This window comes from Glycine max, chromosome 3 (genome assembly GCF_000004515.6).
Source record: "Glycine max cultivar Williams 82 chromosome 3, Glycine_max_v4.0, whole genome shotgun sequence".
NCBI lineage: Eukaryota > Viridiplantae > Streptophyta > Magnoliopsida > Fabales > Fabaceae > Glycine > Glycine max.
The window spans coordinates 2,879,916-2,889,213 of record NC_016090.4 but is presented as its reverse complement, the minus strand read 5'-3'; the positions used below and the strand labels follow the sequence as shown (position 1 = coordinate 2,889,213).

The window sequence follows — 9,298 nt, the reverse complement described above, 5'->3', positions numbered from 1 at the left end:
ATAAATGAAATTCATGTTATATATAAAGCTAATGATATATATAAATTTAATTTAAAAAATTATTAAAATATAATAGTTTTTAAGTTATATCATCCATACATATGAAGTGTATCAATGTTACGATACAGATATGATAAGAGCATGCGAAGATTAAAATTTAACTGTATAATTAAAATGAATAGCTAGTATTAAAACTACACACATACGTACTCACTTTTAGGACATTGATAACTTTATCAATCAAACTACATAATTATATTTATTACTTATTGTTTATATCAAATTTTATGAAAAGTGGACAATAACATAAATATAATCAAATGCTTGTCAATCACGTAGTTTTATTTAAAAGAATAATGTATGAAATATGCATGCATGATTATATATATGAATTTAAAAACACGTCTATTGTCTGCTGAAATTATTCCAACAATTTACACTATCAATGGATACATTTTTTACTCAATTTTTATACTAATAATGTATCAAATAATCAAAATTAAACGCAATGATAAATACATCATTTTGTCCTCTTAATTAATGTATGGAGTATCGTCAGGATAACATTAAATATGGAAAATCAAATCCTCGAGTGTTGATTTGATCAAACTTCAAATTAAGTTAAGTGATGAAACATATATACGAAAAGAATTGTATGATTACTTTGGCTGCTAAATCATTAATATATGTACATAAAATAATAAAATCCTTCATTAGGTGTAGAATATTGAAACTTAAAAACAAGCAGACTTTGTATATAACTGTCATGTATCAAGTTTTTTCTTCGCGTTGTCGTTGGTGCTATACAACAGAGTATTCTCGTGCATTTTAGTCACTTACTTGTTCAAAATAAATAAATAAATAACATAAAATAATATAACTCAACTGATTAACAAAAAATTCATGATTTATTATAAATTCTCTAACACTTATTTTCAACTCCTATTAGTTGCCCAAACCCAGTCGGAGCTGCCACCCTCAAGACAAAGTTATGCAAATATGTTCCATCATAAATAGTTAGTAGGAGTATTATATATATGTTACTAATTAATATAATTTTCTTAGAGACGGTTTTCGTGATCGTGAAATTTAGATTTATTTTAATTTAAAGATAATAATTTTGGTGTGTTTTTGTGTTAATAAGATTTTCTATAACAGATGTATTTCTTACCTTTCACTGTCTACCATACATTAATCAATAGAGGAAAGTTAGGAAACTGAAAGAATAATATTTTAAAATTGATATTTGTAGATGATTGTGACCGTATGATGTGTCACCTTTCGCAAGTTGTTAAATTATAATTTAGTTACTTTGGTTTCTTCTGATCTTGCATGTAGCGAACAAGCCTGGTTTTTTATTTATGCTGTCTCACTCCTTTTGGTATATACCTTTATGTTCTTCTTTCTTTCAATTTTTGTATGAATTGACCTAATGATTAAAAGCATACTCTTAACAAGGAATATATATATATATATATATATATATATATATATATATATATATATATATATATATATATATATATATATATATATCAATTGGCACCAAATTTAATTAAAAAAAAAGGTCGAAAACCACATTTTGGTCGCTTGCTAATGTTTTATTTTCATTTAATTTCTTTTGAATATTTTTCTATCAATTTAATTTCTCAAAAATTAAAATTGATCATATATTAATTCTTCAATTAATTAACAAGTCACTAATAAAAGAGATGATGGAATGCTATATATGCATGTATCATCTCATGTGTCAGCTAAGTGATAGTGTTATCTTTCATAGTGTGTTAAAGAAAATTAAGATCGAAAATATGAATAATGTTATTTTTTATCTAGTTGAAAAATTAAAAAAGAAAGAACAATAAATTTTATTTCTCTAATTTAAGAAACACAATTTTACGTTTTTTTCTTCACCCATCAAACTGTTGATGGTGGAAATTTGAAAATAAATTTTGAGGACTTACAAAAAGAACTTATAACATAATTTCTCGCAATGATTTTAAATTAATAAATGAAGTGTTTTAAAGTTTAGAATCACAAGATTACATTTAGGGATATGAATTCTTTTTATTCAAACTAACGACTTCTCTTGTTTCAAATTAAAAATTATATAATTATTTGAATATTGCGATAATCTTAACACACAAAAAAAGTATTGATATACAAGTTCCAATAACAACTTTGAAGATAGGTAACAATTTTGCATCTTTTGAGAAGAAAAAAATTTGCATGCAACAAGTAATTTTTCTAAGAAATGTATCCAATTAAGCATTTCTAAAAACAAGTTCAATACAATATTAAAGAAAGAAAGAGTAATCTAAAGAAGAATCAGTTGTAGAAAGATAAATTGAACAAGTTGAAAATACAAGAATGGGACAAGATAGGATAAAGGGTCATAGGAAAAAGAAAGTCATAGACAAAGTAGGAGTCATCGAAAAAGTAGAATTAGACATCAAAAAAACAATTGCATTAATATAAAAGTAGAGTAAAAACATACAATTTTTCAAGAAATAGGTAGATATTTCAATGTATGAGACGTGATTGTGTTATCTATATGTGTGCGTGCACACACATGCCTATTTCAAACCAATTAACTGAAATGGTTACATAACCTCTTATTTATAGATTTCCTATATACTCTTTTAACGGTTAAACCACATTATCTTGACACATGTACAATGATTCCTAATTCAATATCTACAATTTGGACACCTGTTTTTGAAAGCCTTCAATCTGATAACTGCATGTAAGTGTCTTCAAACAACCATTTCGACCAAGTTTTTTAATAAGTAATTGCCAAGATTGATTTCGATTGCATTTTTGGTTTGGTTACTTAAATTTGCTCCCTTCGAAAATGTGTTTAGTCTTAGAATCGAAAAGATCTTCAATGCCTTTAAAGCTTCTTCCAACACTTAGTTATTTTTGAATCATTCTTCATTATATTTTTCTAGATAAACGTGTTATAAATGAGGCGTTAATAAGGAAAGAGAAGAAAAATAAGGGAAAAAAAAAAGAAAAACAAATCATTTTTAGCCATAGATCTAGCAGTGAAGAAATCTAATAGAAGAAAATTACTTTCCCATGATGGGAGACTTGAGTCACTTTTCCACCTTAGAATTCATTTACTATTTGATGCTTTTATGCAAAGTTTCTTTCTAATAACTACTATATATTAAGCAATTTAGAAAAGCAAAATAATAAATTTGATAAATTATATGATGGGGAAAAAGTGAAAAATAAAAAGAAAATTAAATAGAAAAAGATGAAAGAGAAAGTGAGTGTTTGTCAATAATAATTGATTATCTTTTATGTATTTCTTTTTGAGATCTTGACTTGTTTTTGCAAATATTTGAACCTGCTACTCCCTCCCTGTGTTTTTTCATTCATTGTCAAATTTTTTCTTTATTAGCTAGTTTCTCTTTTACACTTTTGATCCTTTTTCAGCTCACTAAATACTTTTATGCTTTATTCAACTAAACATTTTATTTCATCTTAACATTTGTTATTACTATTATTATTATTATAAAATAAATTCATCTCACTGACTTAGGTATAGTTAAGTTAACCCCATATATTGGGTGGACAGTGGGTGTAAAATTCCAATAGAATGAATACGGATACTTTTTTTGTTTTGGAAAATATTTGGTAGGTATTCAATGTATTATCTAACACCTAAAAAGAAAAAAAAAGTGTAATAAGATTTATAAGGTGATAAGAAGGGAGAAATGAAAAAAAATGAGAAATATTAATGAAATGTTTAAAAAAAAAATCATTTATGCATTATTATCATTATTATTTTATTGTCTATCTTATATTTTTTATATTTTTTTATATTCTTTTCTCTTTATGGGATTTACGTTTATCACTAGTAAAAAATTGTGATCCCAATTCAAGTACCTTGTATTTCCCCCATAAATTCGAGTTCCATCACCCCTTAAATTTACCTTGTATATAGCCTGGACCCAATGCGTGTGTCCATCACATCACCCATAAAATGCTTGGCGCTGAAAAGTGAGAACTTAACCCTTAGCAGTTGCTTTCTTCAACCTGGAAGTTCTTTCTTTGGCAGCCCTTGACTAGTGGTTGCTTGTTGACTTGCATTGCTACCTTGATTTAATTTGTTCTTGCAATAAAGTTCCTTCTTCTTCAAATGTTCATCTACACAGCCTTCTCCCTTCCCTAAGTCAACACCAAGCAGCACTAATTACAAAGATTCCTTTAATATATAAAAAATTACAAAAGACTTCCTATGAATAAAACTTGGGTGGCGAGCCTTAAAGACCCTAATTAATCAACCACCACTTGGGAAGCAAATATATTGGTATAGAAGCTTTAAAAAACAGAATTTACAAAATAATGCAATTCAAAAGTGATTTTTACAAATCTAAGAGAAAGTGACCATATAAGGTATTGGCTTTAGGGGAGTGTGTTGGTTCTCTAAGATCACTGTTGTATTTTGGATCAGTGGAAGTATATATCCAAGGACTCTAACATTCATATTGATATATATATATATATATATATATACTTCCACTTATACAAAATACAAAGGTCATTAATTAAGGTATGAAATCAATAACACTAAACCACCAAATAACAAAATCACGGAGTATATATTAATAAGGAAGAATTAAAATAGTTTTGTCAAACTTCAAGAATGATAATTTGATCAAATAAATTTATTTTGTTTATAACTAACATGATTTAATAACTTCATCAATCATTAAACCACAACTTTTGAAAAAAAAATGTTAAAGAATAATAGAGCGAGTAATGCGTTATTCATTAGAGAAATATATGTTAAATATTTATTATTGAATGTAAAATTTTAAATATATTTTGTTTAATTTCAAGTTATATCTTACCAACCTAGATGTGGCAATCAAGTGCTTCTTGCGGCCGGTCTTGCTCAAAACATAACGTACCCTTGATTTTAGCACAACGATGAGTGTTACCTACAAACACTCTCTCATTCAAATTAGTTCAAGTTTGGGTCTAGAGCTAAGGAATATGAGATAACATATTTTATTCTTTGTATAATATATATGGGTGCTTTCTTTCCCCCTATTTCTTGACAATATATATTTGAGATGATATGGACATTTCCTTATCAATGTAAGAGGGTCGTTGACTATCTATAACAAGGGGATAAGTATAAGTACATTTTTCCAAGGGGATAAGTATAAGTACATTAATTAGCTATAGGAGGGTTCTTTATCCTCATGAGAGGTTGGACCGAGGTGTGAAACACAACATAAAAAAGTTTTAAATTTGGACAAAATATTTAAAATGAAAGAAAAATATATATTCATAACTATATTTAAAAAAAAGAGAGAGAGCAAGAAATTAAGCCACTCGAAAAAAACCATTTTATTTTAATGTATACTGTGACGTCTGCACAATGCATATAGTAAACGGAATAAAAGCAAAGTGTGTAAAGAAATATATATGGATAAGACGAAATTTTAATCAGCAGCGGATAGCTATTGGGTTTATCATTTCCAGCTAATTTAATCAGAGTAATAGTATTCTTATCAACATATTTTAATACACCATGCAACAATTCTTATATCAATGATGCTAATTTTAGTACGAAAACTACTCACACCAATGAAAACTACCCCCAAGCGGTGAATGGCACATTAGATTGTTATGAATGTGTAGAATAATATTTCACAGTTAATATCATTTTCCTTCTTGTATTTAAGGTAAGCTGAGGTGGAAAAGGAAAATTTGAAGCAAAATAAATTAACAATTAAAAGCATATTATAAAAGGAACCATACAAAATTTATTGCATGTATATATAGATTATTTATTTCTATAGGTTCAATCTACACGTTCAAATTGCACGATCCAAATGTCAACGCCCTCACATATCTGACGCCTCTGTCTCGATCCTTCTTTCTCTCCCTTCATATATATCCTTCATCAGCACACCATTTTATCAACTCTTGTATACCTAACACTACCCCGTACGTCAAAAGTGTACCTCTCTCTTTCTTTTTCTTTGATCAATTCAATCTCCTTGACACGATATCCAAATTAAACCAAGACCCAGAAAGTGATCAAGAAGATAAAGAACCACAAAGAAAGAAGATACATACACTCACATAAGTACATACATACACACCATGAAGCTCGTTTGGTCTCCCGAATCAGCCTTACAAGCTTACATAGACACGGTTAAATCAGTAAGCACCCTTATCAAATCAATTAATCACATAGTTTCTTTCTTTATTTTCTTTCCTTCTTTCTTTATTATCTCTGAAACTCTGGTCTTTAACCAAACTCAATGACGTCGTGTGATTCATGTAGCAAACTCAGTGACCGACTCAGATAAGGCTATGTTGTTGTTTTTGGTGTCGTTGTTTGTTTATTATGTAAATTGCTTCTTAGCTCTACTTTCTTTCTTGTGTATGTACGGTTATGCAAAAAATTAATAGATGTATAAATTTGATTAATTATGCTAGTTTTCATTGAAGACGATTCGAAATTAATAAATACCAAACCTAGTTGAATTTTGGGTATGATGAATTTGACTCTTTTTTTCTTTTTTCTTTCTTTGTTTTGTATTGCAGTGTGAGAAATTCAAGGAAACCGGGGTACCAGAGTTGCTATCAGCCATGGCTGCAGGGTGGAACACGAAATTCATAGTAGAATCATGGTCCTACGGTGGTCCCATAGCTGCAAGCGTAGGCCTAGCAGTTGCAGCTCGCAACACGGGTGCAAGACACGTGTGCATAGTCCCTGATGAACGGTCGAAGATGCAGTACATAACGGCCTTAGCCGAGATGGGGGTGTCGCCGCCGCCGGAGGTGGTGGCTGGGGAGGCGGAGGCTGCGGTGGCGCGGCTGGCGGGGCTAGACTTTCTGGTGGTCGATTGCAAAAGGAAGGAGTTCGCTAGGGTTCTGAGGGTGGCTGAGGTGGGTCCAAAAGGAGCGGTTTTGGCATGCAAGAATGCATGGCAGAGAAACTTTTGTGGCGGCTTCAGATGGAACATGGTGCTACAAAAAGGTGTCCGTATAGTTAGGTCAGTTTTCCTTCCTGTTGGGAAGGGTTTGGATATTGCATACATAGGGAGTAGTAGAAGTGGTGTATCACCGGCACCACCACCACCACCAGCAACAACTTCAAAGACTCGTCCTAGCCGTTGGATCAAACACATAGATCAACAATCAGGAGAAGAACACCTTTTCAGAGACTCATCATCCCATTAGAAGAAGATAAAATAAATTTATTAGTCTGGTTTCACGTTTCGGATGTGATTTTCCACATTTTGAAAGTGATTTTCAGAAGTTATTAGTTATAGCTTTTTTCACATCTCAAACGCGATATTTTTTTTTTTTCTTTTATTCGATCTGAACGTGTTGCTAAATATGCTATATGTCGTTTACTCTAATCGGTGTAGTTTGAATGACTTGAATGGCTAAGTTGTATTATTAATGAGTCAAAGATGATGATCAAATTCATATAACTGGGTTTGGGACATTTGAGGATATAGAAATTCAAGCTGCCAAATTGCTTGTTAAAAAAAAAAATATAGTGTTCTTACATATGACGGTTTCAGCTTATATTATTATATCTGGGATTGATGGCTAAGGAAGATTAGTTTTTATGAAATGATGTAAATTATAAGTTTTGCAGAGTTATGCTTGTTAGTTTATTAATGCTTGCGCAGTTCTTTTTTTTTATTTTTTTTTATTTTTAAGTTATTTGTAGTTTCGCAGAAGCTTGACTTCGTTTGTTTTTAATTTCTTCTTTTTGTGTTTTGGAAATTAATTTGATGCATAAATCTAGCTGGTTTGCTCAATTAAAAAGGGTACGGAGGCGACATCTCTCTATGGGTTAAGGGAAGATCCATAGTGTCATATTCATACGGGTTTGTATTGTAGCCGAAGTAATGCTTTTCTTTGACCAAGTCTTTGTATTTCATTGTTTATGAAAGGAAGGGCATATTTTCACATTTTTTTTCCTCTCTCTCTGCAAAATAGCATTTGAGAATTAATTGCGACTTTATGAAAATTAATTAAGATCGATCATTCGGAAGTTAGGAGGTACAAGAAACTTTTGTTGACCTCAATATCTCAGTTAGTTGTATGTTACTCACCATGTTGGAATAGTAATTTGTAATTTAGATAGTCTCTACCCCAAGATTACGGATCTTATTTCAGAACATTTTACTTTACATTATCAAAGTTTTGATGACATTAAATGATTTAAAATTTATTTATATAAGCAATTTATTTATTTAAGATCGATCTCTATGGATTTTTGTTTTTTTTACTGGATCTCTAAGCAATTAGGTTGCCCTTAACTTCTAAAGAAAAGTTGCCCTTAACTCGGAATAATTATTATTAGTAGTATTTCTTGGATGCTGGTTATAATTATTAATATAGTTTACTTTCTCAATCTACTCACCATAATTTTGTCTAGATTTAATATTAATTGCACAAGTATAAGAAAAATTGCATTTCCAAATCTATTTTTATCCCGTTAATTTCCTTTAATTCACTTAATTCAATTGATGATCGATATAGGCTCCTAGCCCTCATAAACGAAACCTGTTGAAGAAAACTTTGCCCAGTTCTTGCTTGAAAGTTTAGTTTTTGTAACTTTGCATAAGCTATGTTCTACTATTTCATGATCTGCTCTCATGCATTATGTGATCTTGTTGCTTTTCTTTACTAAGTAATCCTTTGACTGAGTACTCTACTTCATAACTGTCGTGTTTTATCCTATCCTATCCTGTCTATTTTTTATTTTAAAAATATTCAAAATACATTTTTTAAATGATAAAAATGCATCCAAATAAAATTGAGTATTCACCTAGATAAATTTTTTTAGAGGGACTAAAACCAAACACACATATTTTCAGAACATTAACACATAAAGATTAACTTTAAATACCAATTCTTATATCATATATAAATCTTCTAATTGCGCGTTATTGAGTAAAATACTAAAAAAATATCTATATCTATATACATTATATATAATTAATTGAAATTGAGACATATCATTTCCCTATAAAATAGAAAATGATATATATAAAAAAAGCTCTAAGTGATTTACTTGAACAAACCGAGATTTTGATTTGAGCAAATGTTTCTTGTACGTTTTGACTTTCAAATATAGACAAATTTTTCAAACTAGGTTACTTTTACAAACTAATTCCTAAAAGGGGGCTATTTTGAAACTTTTTCCAGGGGGTCTGTTTTTGAAGGGGACTCGCCAGTGGGGTTGGCGAGTTGGACACGTGGCGGCGCCTGGTGACTCGCCAGTGGAGTGACGAGTTGTGTC

The 9,298-nt window shown here is 30.0% G+C and overlaps 1 protein-coding gene across 1 annotated transcript; it reads left to right on the top strand.

Moving 5' to 3' along the window:
• The first annotated feature begins 5,861 nt into the window (after positions 1-5,861).
• Positions 5,862-7,524, top strand: LOC100794419 (uncharacterized). Its single transcript, XM_003521782.5, has 2 exons — positions 5,862-6,189; positions 6,577-7,524. Exons 1-2 carry the CDS (start codon positions 6,130-6,132, stop codon positions 7,213-7,215), a joined length of 699 nt encoding a protein of 232 aa, XP_003521830.1. The 5' UTR covers positions 5,862-6,129; the 3' UTR covers positions 7,216-7,524.
• Positions 7,525-9,298: the final 1,774 nt, after the last annotated feature.

What these genes read in the sequence shown, in the direction of transcription:
- LOC100794419 (XM_003521782.5), top strand. Translation starts at nt 6,130, where the DNA reads ATGAAGCTCGTTTGGTCTCCCGAATCAGCCTTACAAGCTTACATAGAC. An exon ending in ACATAGACACGGTTAAATCA is followed by an intron (nt 6,190 to 6,576) that starts GTAAGCACCCTT and finishes TTTGTATTGCAG; the next exon opens with TGTGAGAAATTCAAGGAAAC.